The sequence below is a fragment of the Melozone crissalis genome, unplaced genomic scaffold (genome assembly GCF_028551555.1).
Source record: "Melozone crissalis strain CALT ecotype California unplaced genomic scaffold, PUWL_Pcris_2 ptg000034l_1, whole genome shotgun sequence".
Lineage (NCBI taxonomy): Eukaryota > Metazoa > Chordata > Aves > Passeriformes > Passerellidae > Melozone > Melozone crissalis.
In genome coordinates, this window is record NW_026535812.1 from 3,793,594 (window position 1) to 3,816,274 (window position 22,681).

The 22,681-nt window shown below is 41.5% G+C and overlaps 1 protein-coding gene across 2 annotated transcripts in view; it reads left to right on the forward strand.

The window, feature by feature from the left end:
- The first annotated feature begins 935 nt into the window (after positions 1 to 935).
- The window catches only part of CLSTN2 (calsyntenin 2), a 315,822-nt gene continuing 294,076 nt past the window's right edge, over positions 936 to 22,681 (forward strand). For both annotated transcript variants that reach the window (XM_054282508.1, XM_054282509.1), the window contains exon 1: positions 936 to 1,044. In XM_054282508.1, coding sequence (XP_054138483.1) covers positions 957 to 1,044 — 88 coding nt within the window. In that variant the 5' untranslated portion in view covers positions 936 to 956. The remainder of the gene's footprint in view (positions 1,045 to 22,681) is intronic.

Consider the following 22,681-nt stretch of genomic DNA (forward strand, 5'->3'; position numbering starts at 1 on the left):
AATGACCACGCTCCCACAGCCCAGCGACCAACAAGAATCCCTTGGAGTGGTGATTCTGTTGGAAGTACTGGCTTTTCCAGAGTCAGGTGGCTTTGATAAGCAATTTATGGGACAGAGCACAGATGAGGGAGCATTCGAAGCAGGGAGGGAGCTTGCAATAATTCCTTGTGGCTCTCACAGTTTATGTGGAGCTTGCAGTGTAATGTGTAATCTTAATTTGTAATCTTAGTGCATCGCGTCAAGCCTTGCCAGGGCAGTCTCTATGTCTAAGGTTTGTCCGTTCCTCGTTCATTTCTGTGTCTAAGGTTTGTGCATTCCTCGTTAATTTCCTCCCTTTACCAAAACCTTTGCGATTTGTCCTTTTCCTCCAACAACACCATTTCACGTCCAACCCGCCTTGGGTTTTCCAAGGTCTTCTGTTTCCCTCCAACTTTACTGAATTGTTATTTCATCTTTTCTCTTCCGTTCCTTTCTTCCAGCCGCCACCTTTGTGTCTCCCTTTCCCGGTGCCCTCTGCATCCTCCACCAAAACCTCGTTTTCCTGCTGTCCGTCCCTTCTCCACCGCTCTGCCGTGTCCTTGCTCCCGGCTTGCCCCGGGCTGCGGGGACACCTGCGGGGACACCTGCGGGGGATGTGGGGACACCCGTGGGGGCTGCAGGGAAACATGCGGGGACACCTGCGGGGGGTGCGGGGACACCTGAGGGTGACTGCGGGGACACCTGTGCGGACAGGTGCGGTGCCGGCCCCGGCCGCTGCCCCGGCTCATGAATATTCGGGCCTGCCCTCGCCGTGACGTCGCCGCGGTCCCGGGCGGGGGCCGGAGCCGCCCCGGCGCTGGCAGCGAGGGCGAGTGACGGCGCGGCGGCAGCAGCCTCCGCCCGCCGGCTCGCCCGCAGCGCAGCGTACACAGCCGGGCCGGGCCGGGCCGGGCCGGCGGCCGCCACCAGCGCCGGGGATGCGGAGGCGCCGCTGCTGCTGCTGCTGGGGCCCGGCGGCGCTGCTGCTGCTCCCGCTGGGGCTGGGCAGCCTGCTCGCCGCCAAAGGCAGGTACCGGGGCGCGGGCCGGGCGCGGCTCCTCGGGCGGAGCGGGGCTGAGCGGGGCAGAGCTGCCGCTGCCCTCAGGGAGGGCACAAAGTTGGGGCGGGGGTCTCGGCTCGGTGCCCGCAGCTCAGCGGGCGCGGCTGTCCCGGGGCCGGGCGGGAGGCGCCGCTGCCGCCGCCGCGATGCTGTGGGTACGGGCCGGGGCTGGGCTGAGGGGAAGCGCTGGAGCTGCCCAGGCCGGGAGCGGGGGAAGAAGAAGCGCTGTGCTCCCCCAGGCCGGGATGGGACTGCCCGCCGTGCCGCAGGTGCGGCGGGGCTCTCGCTGTTCCGCGGGGCTCTCAGTGATCCGCAGCGCTCCCATCTCTCAGCCAGCCGTGCCCCTGCCGACAGCTCCGGTCGCTCAGGTGTTCGGAGATTTCTTGCCTCTGTTCGTTTTCTTTTCCCTCGCAGTGTTTCCATGCGGTTTAGGACTGGCTTTGGAGCCCCCAAGTTTTAGAAACTTAGTTTTGAGAACTCTGTCTCAGTGTTTTCTAATATTCTTTTCAAACCTTACGCTTGCTCTTATTTTTGTATGGGGCTTTGGTGGTTATTTTATTTGTAAGCATGTGTGTGAGAGAGAAAACTTCAGCGTTTGTTTGGCGTTTGTTTTCTTCCCAAAACCCCAACCAACTGCTTGAGCCGTAACTTTGTGAGAAAATTGATTTTTTCTAGCAAATGTTACTTGACTTTGTTTACATGTACGAATAGCAGAAAGTGACTGTCGGAAATTAATTGCTCCTTCTGTTACTGACCCAACGTGCCTTGGTGTCGTGGTGGGAATGCCGTGTTTTCTGGGCAGATTAACATACAACGCGTAACATTTTGATGGAGGGGAGTTACTTTCCTCCTCTTTACTTTCTAATGTAATTCAAGGTAATTGTCTCCTTTAAAAGGACCTTTTCCTTAGACAAGCGTGGGAGGTTTTTTTTCGTGGGAGATGTCTTTTAACCTGCCGGCAGCTCATCAGACAAAACGGGGTCGTTCTCGCTGGGCTCTGCTGTGCCTTTGACCACTGGAGGGCTGCAGAGAACATTTTTGGATAGCAGAAGCCACAAGCTTCCAGTAGTTGGTGGTTAAAAATAGGCATTTTAATGTTATTTATATTGATATTCGAGTGCTTAAGTTTTTACTCATTACTTTATATACTTTGTTTCTAAATATTGGGTATTTTCAAAGGCTATAAGGCAGTGTTAATAAATGAGGTAGGATGTCTTGGCGCTGTATGCAGTTAATATCTGATATGCTTTTTCTTCCTCCACCTGGTCGGTAGAGGGAAGAAAAAAGGGGTTTATTTCAGCAGGAACCTCATGGTGCTTTCTCCTTGCTCTCTGTTTTTCTATGGTAGGGAAGTTCTAAGTTAAAAAGCATTTTGTGAGTATCTCGTGCACACAATTGCAAAGCTTGGTGCTGTAACCACAACCTGGACTTGTGGTCTGAAGGTGCATTCTGGTAGGAGATGGAGGTAGGATGCAGGAGGTGTGTACAAAGCTCCCCACGTGCCCTGAGCATCCTGTTATTTATAAGATCAAATACAACCAAAGATAATGATTTCAGTTCTCATCTCACCTCATCTATTTCACTGTGCTCTGCTGCTTCTCATTTTAAAAACAAAACCAAGCCCCCTCCACCCCCTCTCCTTTTCCCCAAATGTTTGTGAGGAAGGGGAGAAAGATTACGGGAAAAGTTCTGGTTCTCACTTTTCTCTCAGTAGAAAACAACAGTTTCTTTCACTAAATTGTTCACTCTGAATAGAAGGGGGAACCTACCCTGCCCCCAAAAAAACAAACTCCCCAAAGTTTTCCAAGGAAAAAGAAATAAGAGGCAACATCAGAGTGTTTAGGAGGTTGTTAGTTATAGAACTTAATGTGTGTAATAAATATGCACGCACAATTTGTTAGCTTTGCAGCAGGTTCTTCTTACTGAGATGTCTATCACAGGGGTACAATAAAAATCACCATTTTGGACAGAAAAATGTTTGCTTTTAAGTATTTAAAAATAGCTTTGCTCTGTAAGAATAACTAAGAGAAACACACTTTCTGGTTTATTGGAATTGCATTAATGATGTCTGGAAATTTTGTGAACTGTCTCTTGTTGTCTTCAGTTATGGAAAATAGAATATGCTGAAGGATAAGGTTTGGGTTTTTTCCCCATCATATTCAAAATTCATAGGTCCATGTGGTCACAGACAGGGAGTATTACAACCTGCAGCACTTCTTGTTTCCCCAAATCTCTGCGTAATGCTTATCTCTTAAGTAATTTATTACCTTATTCTAGTATGTACCACTAAACTACTCAATGAAGTCGTAAAAGGGCTGTCATATCCAAATTTCTTGTAAGACCCAATTAATTAGCCTCTTAACTGTTACTGTATTTGAACTTCATCATAACCATAAACAACATTTTAGTCTTCATTTTTAAGTATGGCCGAAAGCCTCTCAATGAATAACTAAGCCTCTCAATTAATAACTAAGCTCTCAATGATCTGAATAACTAGGAATATTTGATCCCAGTTAAATTAATTACATGGGCAAAACCTGAAGTCTTAGCCACTGCAGACATTTCCAAATCAGTGGAACATTCAGTCCCTGTTGGCAGGTCTGTGATGGGAGTGCATCAGATCTGACTCTCAGGAACAGCTGACCCAGGGAGACAGAGCCAGCAACTTATATGTGAGGGAAACCTTACAGCCAGGGGGAAGGACAGTGAGGAGGTAGCTTTGAGAACACACTGGACAGATCCTGGAGTCTGAAATTTTCTGCATCATTCAGTATTTCCTTTTATTCCTTTCTATCGTAAATAATAATGAAATAGTTCTCATTATCAGTTCATAGGAGACATTAAAAAAAACAAAAGAGCCTTCTTTCCAACCTCATACAAAATACATCAGAAGCAATGTTTGGCAAGTGTTGAAGTCAGAAGATGGGAGGTGAAGCAACTGTGCTTTCTTTTGCTGGTGCTTCCTGTAGCTCACCAATAAACCCCAATAAAGACATGTAAATGATTTCATCTTTCTGTTTCTTTTCATCAATAAATGGATTAGGAATCCTTTTTTTTTCTAGAGTGTTTTGATTGAAAAGCAGTTCATGAAGACTGACTCTTGTGTCTCACAGGATAAAAGATTTGTCTGATTATGAAGCCTGGGTGTCAAGATAATGAAATGATTTAGAGATCTCAAAAGACAGAAGTCAGTATTTGATAGCAGCTTTAGTATTCAGGTATTTCAGCATAGAAGACTGACAACTATATTTAAATTGTCATTATGAAGTTAGAGAATGTTTTCCAGTCAGAATCATATTGTTACCAATTTTAATTGCATTACTTGGAAGACTACCAAGACTGGGAACTTAGGAGATTCCAAAGCATATTTTAATTGTAAACAGTGTGTGTGCTGCTTAAAGAACACCCTCCAAGGTGTGTTTTTGTCACCTCCCATTAAGTGGCTTGTGAGCTGTCAGAGCTGGATCCTATTTTTCCCCTTTGAAGTGACTGGTTTTGAACTGGGAGGGTGTGGACACGCCTTCTCCTGCCCAAACTGCACACTGGAAAGGTGTAACGGGACGGGGGGTGAGACAGAGATGACCACACACCCAGTGTCCATGTAGCAACACAGAGCATTTATTGTCCTTGAGCTAGCTGTTTTTGTATGCCTAATGATTCTAGGGCATCTAGCTTCTCTCTTTAAAGGAGCCACTATGGTATCCACATAGGGTGACTACTAAGCCATTTCAGAGCTGGTGTGGGACACTTTACACCCTTCAACACAGTGGCCCCTGTTAAAAATCCATCCCCACCTGGACATCCCATGCAGGCCAAACATCCCTCCCGCACAGGTTAGGAGGTGCACCAGTGCTGTAAGGCCAGATCGTAGCTGTTTGGCCCTCAGGATTTTTGATCAACACAGGATTGGTGCTCAGGCTGTGTGGGCACTCAGAGGCCAGCAGTGGCAGATCCCACAGGCGTAGTAGGCCATGATGGAGGCCATGTGTTGGCAGATCCCACAGGTGCAGTAGGCCGTGATGGAGGCCATGTGTTGGCAGATCCCACAGGCGTAGTAGGCCATGATGGAGGCCATGTGTTGGCAGATCCCACAGGTGTAGTAGGCCATGATGGAGGCCATGTGTTGGCAGATCGCACAGGCATAGTAGGCCATGATGGAGGCCATGTGTTGGCAGATCCCACAGGTGCAGTAGGCCGTGATGGAGGCCACGATGGTGATGTCTGCCCCTCTGTCTATCATCCCACTGACCTATATCTGTGAAGGCTTTGCCTCAGGCACTGCAGCAGTACAAACCACATCAGATCTTTGATCTCCTACAACCTGAGTCCAGTTCACCTGGGGCTGTCCTGTTGATTTGAAGCCTTGGTCTCCTTGCTCCCTAGAATCTGCTTTGGAGGCACAAGACTTAAAAGGGATGAATTGAGGAATTCTGGTTTTTTCAGGGATAGTCACAGGTGGAGTAGGAGTGAAAATCAATGCGTGTATTTGTCTGGTAAAATCCGCATCTAACAAGACCAGGGTACCCAATGGTATTTTGCATTGTGGCACGGGACCTTCCAATTAACAGTGTACTCAATCCTTTCCCAATAGGCCCCCAAGCCTTGAGAGGGACCTTATGTACCTTTGAGGTGCTTATGGTTACTGCAGTGGAGGAGGGCACGTCCATTCCAGCTGCTCCTCAAGTTTTCCCTGCGAACTGATCACATAAGCTTGTACTGGAGGGTGGGAAATTACTTGTGTCCTCACACATTCCCCTTTCATGCTCAGTTTCTTGTTTCCCTAGTTCTTGAGAAATTGATCATTAGCATGAGATTTGGACCTGCATGCCTTGGTTGTATGTGCGGTCCTTCCACATCAGCTGCAGCTTGCATTTGTTCCCTTCTGTCCTTGAAACATCCCCTGTGGAAAGGACTTTTGAGGACAGTTTGCTCCCAGGTGCAAATTTACTCTATCAAGAAGGTTAATGAGTGGGATCTAACTATTTAAAATGTGCAAGTGTCGATTTCTGAAGTGTACTTTAAGACAGTATACTCTAAATGCCTTCAAATTCTTTGCTGTGTGCATTTCAATAAAAATGGATATGTTGATTAGTTATATCTATAAGATATAGATAAGAGCAAGGGAGTGAGTTACCTTGAGTAAGTTGATAGAACATTATACATTATATTATCAAAGTTCAAGTGGCTTCTTGATAAAATTAGCCTAAAGGCTCTGGATGTACATCAATTAATTTGGTACTTGTGTTCTCAATGAGTGTATTTAAAAAAAAATTAAAAATCAGCATTTAAGACATATTTAATCTAAGTGGGTTTTACCCCAAATCCTGCTTGATGTGGAAGATGGATGATTCTTAAAATCCATCTTTTAAGAAATTATGGGTTTGTGTAAATCTCTTGTGGTGCTTGGTGGTGCAGTATCCCTGATGCTGCTGGCTTTGTGGTACAGGTTACAGGTTGGGTGTGCACAAGATGTTCAAGCTTGGCAAAAATTAAAGGGATTGGAAAAGTGGTTCAGGTTTTTTGGGGCCCTTACGGGTCTGAGCATCCTAAAGATACAGAGTATGAGTTGACCAGTAGATTGTTGAAGAGTATTGGGCTAGGAAAGATGATTTTTGCAGTTTACCTAAAAACACATTTTGGAATAGAAGTGTATGTGCTGAATTGCAATTCATTTTAATGTGGCTTCTCTCAGTATTGATTTTAAAGATGGCTCTGCATGGATTTGCAGTTTTCCAGCAGTTAATGCTGTTATTTAGATGTTTGGTTTTTGTATGTGTAATCCTGACCCTCGTTAAATCAATGTGAGATTTGCGGTGTATCTTGGTAAAATCGGAGTTTCATCCTTTGTGTGTTTTCCTATAAATGTAAACAGTTATTTCAAAGCTTTAATATTGTTCTGCTAATAGCTGCCTTTATCCAAACAGGAGGAGTGTTTGATTTTTCATTCCTTTTACAGCTTCCTGTGGTATAATTGCTTTCATTGAGCCAATAGAACCATTCTTGGTGGATTTTGTTTGGTTGGTTTGGGTTTTTTGTTTGTTTCGTTTGGGTTTTTTTGTCCTTTTCAAAGTACTTTTTATTCAACTTCAAGCTATCAAGTGAGGAGTTGGCCAGAATTGTTTCCTGCAGGTTTAAGTGTGGTTATTTTTCCCTGTGCTGCCTGTCAGAGCAGCTGTGTTGAAGCAGGCTGTTTGCTCCCTGTCTGTACTCCAGCCCCATGACTCCTGTCTCGTACTGGGTTAAACACTGGGAGTGCAGCAAAGTCAAACAGGGCTGCACTCTCACAAAGTTTCACTCGTGCTCGTTTTGTGGATCTGTTTCTTGTTGCTGTTATAAATCAGAACAATCACTTGAAGTCGCACATCCCAAATATGGATAGTACTTGGCTGTTTTTCTAATAGCAGTGATTAAGAATGACATTTAATTTACTACTACTGTACTTGCGTGTCCTAAGACAGTTAAAATGAAGTGGGACACCTTTTATTTCATTTGATGAAAATTGCAATCAAATACAAACATTAAGATTCTGATTTTGATCAGCATTCATCTGTCACTCACGTGCTAGCAGGCTGTAGTAAGTAAAGTAGGTGAGAAAAATAAACTCTGCTCATTTTGGGACTGATTTCCTAATTTTTTCTTGGGTAGATTCTCTTCCTACTGAATATGCACAAGATTATCAACACTGTGTATGTGTTTATATATGTACTGCATGTGTCTCATCATTATTAGCAACAAGGATTTCATGACTTTTCAGACACTTGGGTTTTCTCCTCCAAGCTTCTGAAATAAGCAACAAAGAAAATTTAGTCTTTTATCCTTTAAAAAAAATAAATAAACCCTACCTTGAATGTGAGGGAGAAGCACAAAGGTCAGGCAGGTAAATCACAAAAAGTGACAAAGGAAGTAATGAGGGTTTCCCTCATAACTAGGTGGGTCATTTTTGCCTCACACCTGCCTCTTGGAAATGCAATCAAAGCGTGACTGTGGCTGGAAATTATTACACCCCTTGCCTATACTGGGCTGCACATTTGCAGTAATTGGGTTGAATTTTTTGGTTTTGAGAGGAGCTTGTAAAATATGAGTTGGTAGAACTAAGCTAAAATCATTTGTGAACTCTCTCTCACAATTTACCGTGTGATAGATACTGCTGGTTTCTGATATTTGGTTTGGAGTTAGTTTCACAAAGGTTACTAGCATGGGTCAGTCTGTGACAGAATGCATTGGTAAGTATATTTGAGGCATTTCTGAAAAAGCTGTACAGCAATCGTGTTTGAAGGGTGATTTTCCCTTTTTCTTATGAGAGCTACTTTAAAAATTCCTGAGCTACAGCTGAACAGATGGTATTTGCCATTATTGTCAGGCTTAGATCTTAAAAGTTCATTTTTTCTTCCTTAGTTAACAGAATTTTAAATTTGTGTTGAAAAAGGAAAGCCAGAAAGATGTTAAATGTCTGATGTATACTGAACTGCCTGAAAAAGTCAGCCTTTTGATAGTGGTCTTTAAACCTGGCAAACCTGGACTCAAACTCTTGCTTTGGTGTCGTAAAGGGAAAAGCATTGGCTACTGAAGCCAGTTGTAGTTGGTTTCTGTTCTTAGTTTCTCACAAAAGGCATAGACTGTATAAAATCATAAATGTAATTATTTCAGTGTTCTTCTGAAGCGAAAGGCACAAGATTAGGCAGAGTTATTGAGATGAAATAATTTGAAGAGAAACACTTTGAGGTTTATTTTGGGAAACTAAAATAATTTCCTTTTTTTTTTTGCTTTCCCTGCACTCCTCCTTTAATGGTGGTCTTTGGTGTCATGGGATCTGTGGGACTGTTCCAATGGCTGCAAAAAATAATCGAGAAAAACACGTCTATTTTCAGTAGGCTTGTATTACCATTCAGCTGTCCATCTAAATTTGTAGGGATTCACAAATCAAAAGGAGCTGGAGCTGCTTGTGAAGATCAGCAAAAATATCTGAGAGAGGATATTTTTGGTGGAAACAACATGACCTCAAAAAATGTCAGGCTGTTTGTTGGATGCTTGACTTTCTAATAATAAAAAATGTTAAGATATTTTTGTCCAATGCGTTTTCTTTTTAATAACTTAAAATCTATGTAGATTTGACTGTAATGCCTTTAGTTAGAAAGTACTTCAATTTGAGATGTCTTAAAAGAGGTAGTTCCCTTCTAAGTTTAAGGGAATATTTACTTTTCCCCAACTCCATTCTGCAAAATACAAACTTGTCTTGTTTTCCAGTCTCAAAGAGTATACATTCTTTAATATAGAGTGGAATTTACTAGGGGATAAATCCTAAAATGCTGTAATGATTTCTTTAACTCTCCATTTGAATGTGAAGAGCTAAATCCATGCATGATTTGGTTTAACCTTCTTTGCAGATACTTGAACCTGAACAATAGAAATGCTTTCTGTACAGAGTGAGGCTGTGTACTTATTCTGCACAATAGAGATCATTTATTTACAGCAAGATCAACAGGGCAGGAAAAGCAGTTTCATGTTTTGATAAGCAAAGCAGTTGGCAAATCAAGTTTTGAGGTTTTGAGGCTTCAGTGCTTTCAGCACTGCAAACCCAATGGAGGGACACAAGCTCTGAGCCATGAGCCTTCTCCAGAGAATTCAGATTGATGGGAAAACGTTGAAATTCTGTAAACTTTTGGGTATGTGGCCTTGACTGTGTTACAGGAAGCAGTTCTCATTGAGACCACAAATTCTAAAAATAAGTTAGGGCAAGGGAATAAGGTCTGTTATAGAAATTTAATTATAGACCAGCTCCCATCTCTTTGGAAGCTAATAAAACCCAATATATTTTTGCAAGACTTGCCAATATTGGCAGATTAGTGGATTGAAGGGTAAACTGGGACATAGCAGGAAAATTAATTTTAGTCTGTGTTTAAGTTCACTTTCTACACTAAAATACCTTCTACAAAGTGCTGACTGTACCATAATTGTAAAGGAATTTTGAGATTTTTTGAGTTTATCCTTGCAAAATGTTTCCTGGGTATCTTTTTGCAGATCTTATCTAACCCAGTTCTTTTAGGCTGAATGCACATCAGAGAATTATTTTATATTCCACATAAGCAATTACTCTGATATAATTTATGACCTGCTGACCTTTTCACTTTTCTGCTGCAATGATTATAATGAGTGTGTTGAACAAGGAGGAAACTGAAGGCCAAACACACAGGGGAGTTGAATCACCAGGAGCTGGAGAAGTCCGGTGAAATCTGTGGGCAGGGAGCTGATTGCAGTCTTTTCCTGGGGATAATGTGCAGATCTCTTTCTCAGCTATTGTTGCAAGCACAGAGAAATTTGATGATGGGGATCGAGGCAAGCAAGGAAATACACAGTGGGAACTCCTGGAAAAGCAGTGGGATGCTACTTAAAGATTATTCTGCATTGTTCTGGGCAGCCCTAACAGCTATGTCAGTCCCTCCTCACGAGGGAGGGAAGGGACAAGAGCCTGTGGGACATCACAAACTACTCTTGGTTTGTTCTCTGCCTCTTAAGAGATGAATTACTTAAAAGGCTCCAGAGGCTGGGGGACTGAACTGAAGAGCTCTGGTTACAGAAAAACAGTGGGTTTTTTGGTTTTTTTCCCCCTGGTTGGCTTGTAATACTTCAGCTGGTTTCATATATTTTATTACAAGTTAAATTTCAAGTTCTCAGATCTAAATGTAAAATTTAGTAAGATATCTGTAAACTTTGCAGTATTTTTGTGATGCATATTGTTATAAATGATCAGCCAGAAGTCCAAATTAATAAATGTGAAAGATTTTATTTCCACAACCAAAATATGCTCCCCAAAACCCCCAGCCAAAGAGAGAGCATTGAGATCAGCCCAGGGTGAACCTGGATCTGACCTCTATTGCATCAGATCCCCCTCTGTTCACCAATGCCATTTCCAGCAGGGCTGTGCCATACAGTTTTTTATGCCTGAGGCAGAGGTGCCTTGATTTCCTTTGTAACCTCACATATGTATGAGAGTTTCTGTCAGAACTCAGTGCATCCCTCTGGGCGTCCAGAGCTGCCAGGACCCTGCCAGGGGTCTCAGAGACCCTGGCACACAGCCCAGAACACCTGTGGGTTTGATTGTGACCCGTGGAGCAAATTACCAGCTTTGTATGAGGACCTGAAAGCCACAGAGGTTTAAGTAGTGTAATGATAAAATTATCACTGGGTGAATGGGGTAGATTTTGGGGTTTTTAGAATGGGGGTTTTGGGAACAAGATGGAGGGACTTGGGCATGTCCAGCCTTTCTTCTTCTTCTTGTCTACCCTTCATCTTCTGCAGTGATGTTGGCACTTTGAGATTGGTTTAGAGTAGAAGCTCACTGTCTAACATAGGTGACAGGTATTGGAAAGTAATTGTAAATATGTTATCTGTAGTTTGTAGTATAAAGAGATAACATCGTCCCGGGGGCAGGCAGAGTGCCTCTGTCTGTCCTGCTCGGCAGGACAGGAGAAAAATTTTTATAGATAAGATATAATAACTCTGAGACCGAGAACTGAAGAACTCTGACTCATTCTTTGAACGTGCGGGCTGAAACAGAGACTATTCACGTGTCTCGGGGCTGCAATAAACTGCAACCTCCTGAGAAGTTTCTTTCACTGTGCAGGGCTGGACAATCGCTGTTTCCTGAGCAGTGGCAGGCACTGATCATGTCAGGGGAAGTCGCATATTCAGATGTATGATCCTTGACGACTTCGGTTATCTAGATGGATGGCATCAATTGACCAATGATCACCCTTGGGTGTCTCTTGATGGCCCCCAGAGGAAGCGGATCTGGGCATTGTTCTCCTGTTGCCTTCAGGAATTTCGAAATTCCAAAGGAGTTATCTGTCCCTGGGCTGCCTGTGGTCAGAGACTCTTTGGATTTTACAATTGTTATAATATACGTTTTCTTCTTAAGTGTGAATTACTTTATAACATATCAGTGTATGTCACAGACATCTTTTATGAAAAATCCTTTCCTTAGGATTTTTCCTCCTGAGAACCTGAAAAGCCTCAGGAACAAAATGTAAACAATGGTTATCTGCTGCTGTGGAATGCAACAGGTGCATCTGTGATTGGTCTCATGTGGTTGTTTGTAATTAATGGCCAATCACAGTCAGCTGGCTCAGACTCTCTGTTCGAGCCACAAGACTTTGTTATCATTCTTTGTTATTCTATTCTTAGCTAGCCTTCTGATGAAATCCTTTCTTCTATTCTTTTAGTATAGTTTTAATGTAATATATATCATAAAATAATAAATCAAGCCTTCAGAAACATGGAGTCAGATCCTCATCTCTTCCCTCATCCTCAGACCCCTGTGAACACGGTCACAAGTGTATGTAGTGAGTCTGTCAAAATTCAGCACTCTGTGATCTCTGAGAGATCTGGGAAGCAGAAAGAAAATGAAATAGAACCTGTATGCTTTCACATTCTTAGGCATGTAGAAATTAATGTCTTATGTGTTAGGGCTTTGCTCCTAACTTAGTGGTGGTTGTTGTTGTTGCAGGGAGTTGATCTAAATGTAGAAGAACTACAGATATTTCATTTCTGTAGTAATAAGTGCTGTTCCACTTGGTGTCCCCATTATTGAGTGAAACTGATTGCCAGCATGTTACTGTGTTCACAGGGGTCTTAGGATGAGGGAAGAGACAAGGATCTGACTCCATGTTTCTGAAGGCTTGATTTATTATTTTATTATATATATTATATTAAAACTATACTAAAAGAATAGAAGAAAGGATTTCATCAGAAGGCTAGCTAAGAATAGAAAAAGAATGGACAACAAAGGTTTGTGGCGAGAGTCAGAGCCAGCACACTGTGATTGGCCATTAATTAGAAACAACCACACGAGACCAATCACAGATGCACCTGTTGCATTCCACAGCAGCAGGTAACCATTGTTTACATTTTGTTCCTGAGGCTTCTCAGCTTCTTTTGAGGAAAAATCCTAAGGAAAGGATTTTCCATAAAAGATGTCTGCGACAGCAGCAGCTTTATCTGACCCGTCAGGTGGGGAACTCGCTTTGGCTAAACTTTGGAGTGCAGCAAATCTGAGAGTGACTACCGCCCTTCAAAGGGAAGGTTCTTGATAGCATTTCCAAAATACCTATCTCAGAACAACAATTGCACCTGCCTTGCGATGATCTTGAGTTCCCCCGTGGTCCTCAAAAAACATGGGCTGCTCAAATTGCTCAAAGCTGCAGCATCCTGTGCTCACACTGGTGTTTTTTCTCCAAGATGTGTTTGGTGGGCAGTGCCCATGATCCCACTGCAGAAAGGGAATGGAGATGTCATTGCCAGCTTACAGATCCAAACAGTGTGAGTGAGAGTGTGACCCTGAAAAGCTGCTGCACTCTTCACTGCAGTGATTTGGCTGGAGACACTTTGGCTGCAGGGGAATTTCCATGCTGCACCTATCTGACAAAAATCGAAGAAAAAGTGTGTGTTGGTTTTACTGAAATGTTATTCTGAAGCATTCTTGTATTTCAGTGGCACATCAGCTCAAACGGAAATGAATGGCTCGTTTTCCTAACTATGGGGAAGCTGGGTAATTCCCTGTGTGCAGACCCTTGGTAATCTGCAAGTTTGCACACAGGAGTTCCGAGTGTCTGACAGAAATTGTGTTGAGTGTGTTTGATAGCCTTTATATGAAAAAATGCTCCACATTGTCATGACCTGAAATAGAAACATAGGGGGTAGTATGCTGGAAAACCCAACAAACCATGTGGGATCATGCTCCTTTGGGCTGGCAGAAATTGTGGAGAAGATTTTCTGGTGATTTGCAATATCTGGGTGTGATAAAGTGAGACTTCTGTGTGAAACACCTGGCTGCTGCTGAGATGAACATGTTCTGTTATCACTACAGACTTGGTCTGAGCAGGAGAAAAACCAAGAGTGCTTTTGATTTTAAAATAAGTTCTCATCAGCTGCTGACTAGATTAACTAGGTATTACATAGGAATTGCTGTCTGGGCTATGTTGACCATGCAGCTGCAGATATGTTATTTTCAAATATCACTGAAAATAACATTCCAACAGAAAATTTGTGTCTTGTCGTCCTCGCTTTCATAGCAGGAATTACATGAGGTTTGATCATTCCTCCTCTGTATTCAGAGCAGGCTTCAGTGTGACTGGTACCAGTGGTTTGTTTGGGTTTTCTTTTTCTTCCTTTTTCATTTCATTCATTTTTATTGACTTTGTTCTCAGTATACTAAGGCTATAAACTTCTACATATGGTAATGGTTCACGTTTTCTGCTATAATTCTTGAACAACTGTCTTTTGTGAGTTTGGGCTTGGTATTTCAAAAGCATCTACGTATCAAAACCTTCTTCAAATTGAGGGAATTGTTCTGGAATGTAAACAGGTCATAACTTTGTAGAACTAGCTCAAATTCCAGGGAACTTCTCTGTGTTCTTTCTTTCCTTTGCCTTTATAATAAGGGCAAATAGATTTTAATTTTTTTTTTTTTTGAGTTTTTGTTAAGGGTATTAACTTTTGGATGAGATAATCTGCTGAAGTGCTTCATTTGCATAACAAATTACTAGAATGCAGTATTGATTGCTATTCACCAACATTCACTGAATAGCTTGGAAAGCTAATTAAAAATTATAATTGACTTTATTCTGCTTTCTCCTCTTAATGTTTCCCTTTCCTGTCAAATTGTAAAGTTGGTTTTTGTCTTCAGCGTTTGAAAATAACCTGTCTTCAGCACAGTCAAGAGACTTTTGCAGCCTGTTCTGAAATGTTCAGGTGCAAAGTTATGGGTGAGTGGGATGAAGTCTCCTGGGGCTTCTTGATACCCTCTTTGTAACTCAGGTAAGTTTGAAGACAGATTGTTTGCATATTTCACAGCCTCTTAAGATTAGAGAGTAAGATTTTTGTTTAAGAATTTTAGAATTTGGAGAACTAGAAAAGAACCAAAATGTTGATTTATTTAAAGAAAAAATCTTTACATATGTCAGTATTGTAAATATCTTTAAAAATCTTGTCTTGAGCAAATTGCTGCCTGACAAAGTGATGTGGTTACTGTTGATGTGCTGAAAAGTGTCTTTATTGCATCAGCTTTAGCCACCGTTTAGTTTAACTAATGTTCTGTAACAGGAGAAGATGACAGAAATAATGATATTGTCCCTGTTTCTGAAGTCTTTGAGGTGAACATTGAGTGAGGCTGGGATGGTGTGCCAGAAAGTCTTGCTTTGTGCTTGTGGCTCAAATTTTCCCTGTTTCTGGAAAATGCTGTTTAGCCCACTGTCGTAGACATCTTCTTGTGAAAATCTTTCTTAGGATTTTTTCTTCCTAAGAAGCTGAGAGGCTCCAAGAACAAAATGTAAACAATGATTATCTGCTGCTGTGGAATGCATCAGGTAGATTTTTGATTAGCCCATCTTAGATGTTTATAATTAATAGCCAATCAAGACCGAGCTATCTCGGACAGAGTCCAAGACAGAAGCTTTTGTTATCATTCTTTTCTATTCTATTCTTAGCTTAGCTAGCCTTCTGAGATGAAGCTTTTTCCTTCTGTTCTTTAGTATAGTTGTAATGTAATATATATATCATGAAACAATAAATCCAACCTTCTGAAATATGGAGTCAGATCCTCGTCTCTTCTCTCATCCAAAGACCCCTGTGACCACTGTCACAGCCCACCCTGACCTTTTGAGCTTCTCTTTTTCCCAAGGTGACCACCTGGGCAGGTTTTCTGTTCAACTGCAAGTTCTTTCAGTCAGGGACATCATTCCTGAATCTGCAGTTTGGAGAAATTCAGCAGAGTATTTTGCACAGGACACCACTGCTGCCATTCCTAACTCATGCCAGGGGATTTTTTTATGTATCCTATGAGAAATATCAAATTGGAGCAATTGATAAGGATTTTAAAACAAAGTGGAATGTGTTAAAATAGCTTTTGCAGGTAGAAAAAAATGTTATTTAAAGACTGAGAAGGCAGTTGATTTGCTCAATACTGAGCATAAGATGCACACTGTTGGGTGGGCAGGGCTGTTTCTTGGCATGGTGCTTCTGAGGAGAAGATGGGTTTTAAAAAGTCTCATCACCAACACATCCGAATGCAGCTGGGAACAGGATAAAGTTCATTGTGTGTGCTTTTTGTAGTTCCTTGTGTTCTACTCAAGCATCTCATACAGAATGTTATGCCAGCAGCTGAGGGAAATTAGTTAGTTCAAGGTTAGGCTTACTTTAGGTATATATATTGGTGCTTAGAATTTAAATTTATTTGTCAAGTAATTTGTAAAACTCTACCCTAAAGAAGGATTTATCATGCTGTTAGCTCTTTTTAAATGCATTTGGCACACTGATTCATGAAAAAGTTTACCATTTTAAGTTGACTTCCCGAAGAGAACTGTAATATGATATGAGCACTTGAGGAAATTGTAAAAACAACTTTAAAAATATTGTGTATCCTTGCTGCATGCCTTGTATCATTTATGTGCAAGTACCCTGCATATTCTGAAGAAATTATTGTATGTGGAGTCCATTTCCATTTTGTAGAGCAATTGATTGATTAGCTTTATGTCACTGTTCCTGTGAATGAGAATGGTGCATTTGTTAACTTTTTAAATATTAATTTGTAATTTTTGCAGGCAAGATCTGTAAACAGTTGAAGCACAAAAAATACAAATAAGATTTATGCATTTCTTAATGACTTGGTGAAAAGACACGCTTTTTGACTTAAGTTTAATGTCTGTCTCTTTGTTATACATTACTTGTGGTTTGTTCTGTAATCAGATGGCTTTTGGGGATTAATGTGCATCAGATTCTAATCCTTTTAATTATGCTAGCTAATGTGTTTTCCTATTTTTTCTCCTTCATTGAAGTCAGCAGGGTGGCTTGTAAATGATTGTGAAAGTAAAGAGATCAAAACTGGGCTTTTAGTTGGGAAATAATTACAGTGCATATTCTGCAGATCAGAATGTGTCCAAGGCAGTACAAAACTATGTAGACAGAGTTTTTCATAAACCCCTATTTCACAATGAGATGACTTTGTGTAAGGATTTGCCTCCAAATGTGGAAATGGGAGGAAAGAAGGCTCTGGGTTAAGACATTGCTCATCGATTTGCTCCTCGTGCTTCCTTCATGGCTCTGTGTGGAGGGGTAGAATGTAAGAAAATAAAGATAGTGCAGAAGGTAATCTCACCCATGAGGAGTTGCAGCTATACTAATCACCAAAGATTAGGAACAGGCCTGCCCTTAACAGGCCACAGCTGTGTCCAATAAGGATGAGTGCTGTAGAAGAGTGGGTTAGCTGGGTGAGGAGAGAGCTGGAGTTTGTTGGCTGTGCTGTGAAGGAGTCAGTGCTGTGAGGAAATACCCATGAGAAATCACCAAGAAGGTATGGGGCCTTTCCAATAAGATGACAACAGCTCTGTGAGATGCCATGGATAGGATTTGTCTTGAAGCTTGCTTTCCTTTGCTGCTTATTCTTTGTGGAAGAGGCGTGATGCCTGTTCTACTTGAAATGCTGCTCGTTGTTGAGAGGTGAGCCACATGCTGTGACCAGTGACCTTGTCACCTGTCCTGTGCTCCCAAGCCAGAGCTCTTCATCCACTCTGTGCAGTGAGTGAGGAACAGGATGGAGTGCAAGGAGAGCAAGCAGTGTGTGCTGTGTGTGGAGCCAAAACACAGCTTTATTGGGCTCCTTTTTGTGAAATACCAAGCTGTGTTCCGTGTCAGGTACACAGGCAATGTGTGTATTTGTGATTGTAATATGTGTGGAGACCGACAATGGGACAGTTGCGAATTCTAATAATAACTGAGGAAAGTAAAGCATGGAATAAGGCCTTTGCTCCTATCTTTTGTTTGCAATTACCCTTAGTTGATTTAGGAGCATTGGAATGAAAGCGTTAAGGATGTGGCTTTTTGCTTGCATTTAATCCATACAGAGCTCTGCAATAATAACCTTTTGAAGTATAATTTTAGAATATTGCTTGTATTCTTGAAACTATAGCTTTGGGATATATATAAAGGAAATATGCTTATCTCACACCTTAATAAAGCAGAGAAAAACAGCTTGAGAAAGGAAGATGAACATCACCTCAAGGATTTATAGTTTTGACCAAGGGAAGCTGGACATCACTGTTATGAGATTTATAGTCCTTGTAATTAAAAGGTGGACCCACAACTGGGGAGCTGGACTCCACCATATGGGAGACGTCTTTGTTCTTTCAGAAACTGGACCCCCACCATCTGGGGATGCTCTTTTTGGGATACATCTTGAGAAAAACTAAATCACAATAGTGTATGGAATTGTGATGTAAAAATTGGGAATAGAAACTGCTGATGAGTAAAAATTGGAATAGAAACTGCTGAGAAAGCTGATGAGTACCCCCATAAATACCTGTAAGTCTCAGCTATGGGTGTGCAGTTGGAGGGAAAACTTCCCCCACTGTATCCAGTGCTGTATTGCTCATACTTTACCATATTAATTAATAAATTGATTGCTGCTTGAATATTGGCCTAGTCAAGCTTCTCATTTATAACAGCGCAGTGGGCTTCTAAGTCCCAGACTACAGTTCTTTCTTTCCTTTCCCTCAGAGTTATGTACTATTCCTGTGAAACACTTTGTGACTTCTTCATTTTTTTCCCCAATGTTTTGGTTGTTTGGCTTGTGGCGGGGGTTTTTTGTGGGTTTTGTTTTGGTTTTTTGTGCGTTTTGTTTCTTTTTTGGGAGGATTGTTTGGTTTTGTGTTTGTTTGGGATTTTTTTCTGGTTTTTCCTTTGCTGACTCTGCTAGCTCTTAAAGAATTCTTTTCCCCTTGCATTATGTTTTATTTTTCAGGGCATTACAAATATTTTTCTTTGGGTGTTGCTGATTTTCTTATCGCCTCAATTTATCTTTAAGTTTCTCCTCTAGCAAAAGCACTGAAGGAGCCTCAGAAAACAGAGATGGGAGAAAATGTTTAAACTTTTTTTTCCCCCAGGCAGAACACTTTGGCTCTTATCTCTGCTTTCCATTTGCGTAGGTTTTTATTTTAGCATTTCTAGCTACTGTAAAATAAGGATGTTATTTTTAATAGGTGTGAAATTATAGATAAGAATGGTTTGAAATAGGGAAAAAAACCACCCACCAAACCCTCAAAGCAAACCTATATTGTAATATAGATGCTACTTATATTTGCATTTGGTGTATTTAGGCATAACAGCCAGACTCTTGGCCTTAATTCTCAATGATACATAATTTTCTTTTACTTTATTGGCTAGGGAAAGTTAAGAATTGTTTATTTGGGTTTCTAATTATTCTCCTTAGAAATTTTATATGAATTAGGTTTTAGACCGCATAAAATGTGTAACTACTCTTATTGATTTTTCTCGCTGATGGAATAATGGTCATCTCTCTTCTTAGCTGGTCTCCTGAGATTCTGTAGGTCACCCAGTAACATAATAAAATCAAACACAGACACATTATCTGTTAAACTATACACCATGAATAGAAAATGAGCTCTGGAGTGACTCTTTGGTCTCTTTTGTATTTTACTTTACTGCTGACTTTGTTCTTGTGGGTTTTGTGGGTTTTTTAAAATATCACGGGATATTAATATAGGGAAAAAAAGTAAGTGACAGAAACTACTGCTCAGATGGAAGTTGTTATATTAGGATTAGCTGACAGATAAAACATTCATTATAATCTATTTGTTTGCACTCATGTACAAAAAAAAAGGGAGTCAGGATAATGTCTCCAATGTTTTTACCTCCTTTCATTCTTTTGTGAAATCAAGATTCGTGGGGAAATTTCATGAGGTGAAAAACAGGACCTAAGATGATGTGTGAGCCATTAAAGCACTGATTTCTTATGTTCATTTTTTACTGCATAAAATTCAAGGGGGAATAATAAAGCCATGAGTGTAACAGCAGGGACTCCTCCTTATTTGAGAAGAGTTCTCAGAACAAAATTAGGACAAAGCTTTATTTTAGTCTTCATAAGAATAAAATTAAGTCAATTAATACTTTTAATAATTTAGAAGTTGGCCTCCAGACTGGCTGTTTATTCTTGTCAAAATGTATTTTAAATTTCATTTGAAAATAAGTCCCTTTTAATGTGATGCAGCTTTACCTTGCAGGAGGAAGCATCTCTCTGCAGCACATTCCTTTGTGGTTTTTTTGTCTAAGTCTGTGAACAGACCATTTTTACCTTTAAATTACACTTCATATCCCTGGTTGCTTTCTGTGCAGGTTCTCCTGTGCCATTTAGTGTGCAGGGTTTCATGCACCACCCATTAGGGGACACCATGGAGAAGGTTGTGGTTCTTTTCAGGCTGATACAGGGCATCTCTTCTACATTAATATCAGCAGAGCAGTATTTCTCTGTTTCATTCAATTATTCTGCATTCAGAATGCTACTGTTGAATTTAACTCTCATTAGCTAGGAATAGATAGTACTCAACAAAAAGCCAAGGTAATTTTGAAGAAACTTATGATACTATAAATACAATCCAGACTGTCAGTGGTTTAACCAGTGGGTATCATGGTTATGTGGGCCTTTTTTTAGATGACTTTTTAAATGGCTTGATGGATTCTGGGAGGAGCTTCCTATGTTTCTGACAGTTTTCTATCAAGTAAATGCCATCACAGTTCAAATAACTATTCAAGAAGAGGCCTAAATTGTAACAAAAAACCAAAGTCAGCCAACTTGAGCACAGTGTATAAATAAAAAGTGAAAGCTGCTGTTCCCTTTTCCAGTCATTTGCCCATACCCCCTCTTTGTTTTAGGGCCTGTAAAATGGGCTCGTTTTGATTAAACTGGCTGTGCTGTGGTTATGTTGGTTTTTAATTGCAGTCAGCAAAGAAGTTTTACTGCTGAGTAAATTAGTCACTTGCAAAAGTATGAAAAAGCAAATTCAGTCAAGGAAAAATGTACAGGTGCTAATGCTGGGCTAGAATTAGATTCACTCTGAGCCACCACTACGAGGTAATAAGGCTGTGGTGATACTCAACAGCAATTGAATGTTTAATCAACAAAGCTTCCTGTCTGAGCATTAATATAAATGCAGTGAGAAGTCTGGTGCTCTTAAACGTAAAGATCTGAATCGAAGATTGCATTTAATCTGTAGGAAAGATGATTCTTCCTCTGTGAAAAAATGACTTTGTGAAGGTTTTAATTCCCTGGTTTTTCTGCTTTTTGTGTTTATCTCTGTGGAGCAAGAGGCTGGAGGGTTCACACTGGTGTTGTCCATGCTGGATGTAAAAATGATTTGTGTGTCAGAGAGGAGTTTGGGTTGGTATTTGCTCTCCTGGCAGGCCCTGTGCTGTTCCTTGCAGAGGTGCTGCACAGGTTTATTTTCACTATCTTTCTCTGCTGGTGTCCACACTCCCATGCTGCTGACACAAAGCCATACACTGGTACTGCATCTGGGGCTGCTTTCACATGAGTTTTGTGGGATGGCTTTTCTGTGGATCTCCTCTTTCCATTGTCCTTTTTTTCATCGTGCTCTCAGTGTTGTGGGGGCAGTCTGTGAGCACTGTGCCCCTGAGATGAGAGCTCCCTTTGTTGGTCACAACTGGCCACACTCAGTGTTCAACAGCACCTGTGTGTTCCTGTGAAGGGATAGAATGTAGGAAAATAAAGATAGTGCAGAAGGTAATCTCACCCCTGAGGAGTTGCAGCTGTACCAATCACCAAAGATCAGGAACAGGCCTGCCCTTAACAGGCCACAGCTGTGTCCAATAAGGATGAGTGCTGTAGAAGAGTGGGTTAGCTGGTTGAGGAGAGAGTTGGAGTTTGTTGGTTTTGTTGTGAAGAGAGCTGGAGTTTGTTGGCTGTGCTCTGAAGAAGAAGGAGTCAGTGCTTCGAGGAGATGTCCATGAGAAATCACCAAGAAGGTATGGGACCTTTCCAATAAGATGACAACATGTTCCCAGGGCACATTTCATGGAATACCTTTTCTGTTTGTTCTTTCAGCAGTCTAAATGTACTCGGTATGGAAGGGATCTTCCTTTCCTCCTTTCAGATGTCTGGTAAAACACTGCACAAAGCTCTTTTTGCACTGGGTCAGAGTGAGAGTTGTTGGTCTGGGTGCTGTCAGGGCTCTCCAGGCAGCTCTGTGGAGTTGCCCATCACATCAGCTAGGGTGCTCTGCAACTATAAGGATCAAAAACAGAAACACAGATATTTTTTCATCTGGCCAGGATCCTGAAGGGAGGACAGGAGGTAAGTAATATCCAATTGATTTCTGCCGGGGCAGCTCTGCCTTTCGCATGCTGACATTGCTTTTTGCCTGAGAAGTTGTGGTGGCACCTGGAGCTTGATGCAGATATTGATGTTAATGCAGCAGCTTCTGAGGCATCATTAGGATGATGAATGGGATAATTCCATGGTTAGATTCTTCAGCCACATGCTGTGCCACGGAGCTGCAGCTTAGCTTGCAGCCCACCGGGAGGGGAAGCGTTGCTGCAGTGTGAACCGTTCAGTCCGTGTTCAAATCTGAATAATGTTTTTAATAAAAGTAAATGCATTTGGTAATCAATATCCCCGTGTAATTGTTTAGCTGCTTTCCCAGTATGAATCTGTGTACTTTAGGTGCTCTTTTGCTTAACCAGCTGCAGTCAGTGAAGCGTTTCTTGCAGTATAAGAGGTTTTTGTGGAGGGGTGGGGGGAGA